Here is a 619-nt window from a genome sequence, read left to right on the forward strand (position 1 = left end):
TAGGTGACTTTTTTTTTTTTTTTTTTTACCCAATAAACACCTTTAACGAATTAAAAAATAACCAATATACTTACCTCGGGTTTGAAAGCTTTTGAGAATATATGTGCCAATTGTTTTGCAAAACCAAGGGATTTACCAGTTTCAGTAGCATAGAGAATCTTTGCTTTTGTTCTGTTGGCATAAGCTTTCATGAACATCCTTTGAGCAAACAAAGCTGCCCTAAATAAGAAATATATATATATATATATATATATATATATATACATATATATATATATATATATATATATATATATATATATATATATATATATATATATATATATATATATATATATATATATATATATATATACTATAGAAAGGAAAAAGTAAGAAAACCAGAAAGAAGGAGTACAAATATTAGTTAGTAAATTAAATGGTTCATATCAAAAGATTAAAATTAATAAAATATTAAAGAAAAAATATTTAAAAAACTAAAAATATCTATTAGATGTCATACGAAAACATTGACTCATCAAAATAGCACTAGATAATCTTATTAACAAAAAACATATAAACGTCTGAAGTTTTTATGACAAATCTTATCTAAAAACCTTATATTTCCACAGTGAATAAC

The 619-nt window shown here is 21.5% G+C and overlaps 1 protein-coding gene across 1 annotated transcript in view; it reads right to left on the minus strand.

The window, feature by feature from the left end:
• The window catches only part of LOC148948816 (single-strand DNA endonuclease ASTE1-like), a 107,446-nt gene extending 107,249 nt beyond the window's left edge, over window positions 1-197 (minus strand). The window contains exon 1 of the mRNA XM_089095028.1: window positions 75-197. Within this exon, the coding sequence (XP_088951154.1) occupies window positions 75-197 (123 nt within the window). The remainder of the gene's footprint in view (window positions 1-74) is intronic.
• Between the last annotated feature and the right edge of the window lie 422 nt (window positions 198-619).

Source organism: Artemia sp. Qi Xiang Cuo, chromosome 9 (genome assembly GCF_049724085.1).
Source record: "Artemia sp. Qi Xiang Cuo chromosome 9, ASM4972408v1, whole genome shotgun sequence".
Classification (NCBI taxonomy): Eukaryota; Metazoa; Arthropoda; class Branchiopoda; order Anostraca; family Artemiidae; genus Artemia; species Artemia sp. Qi Xiang Cuo.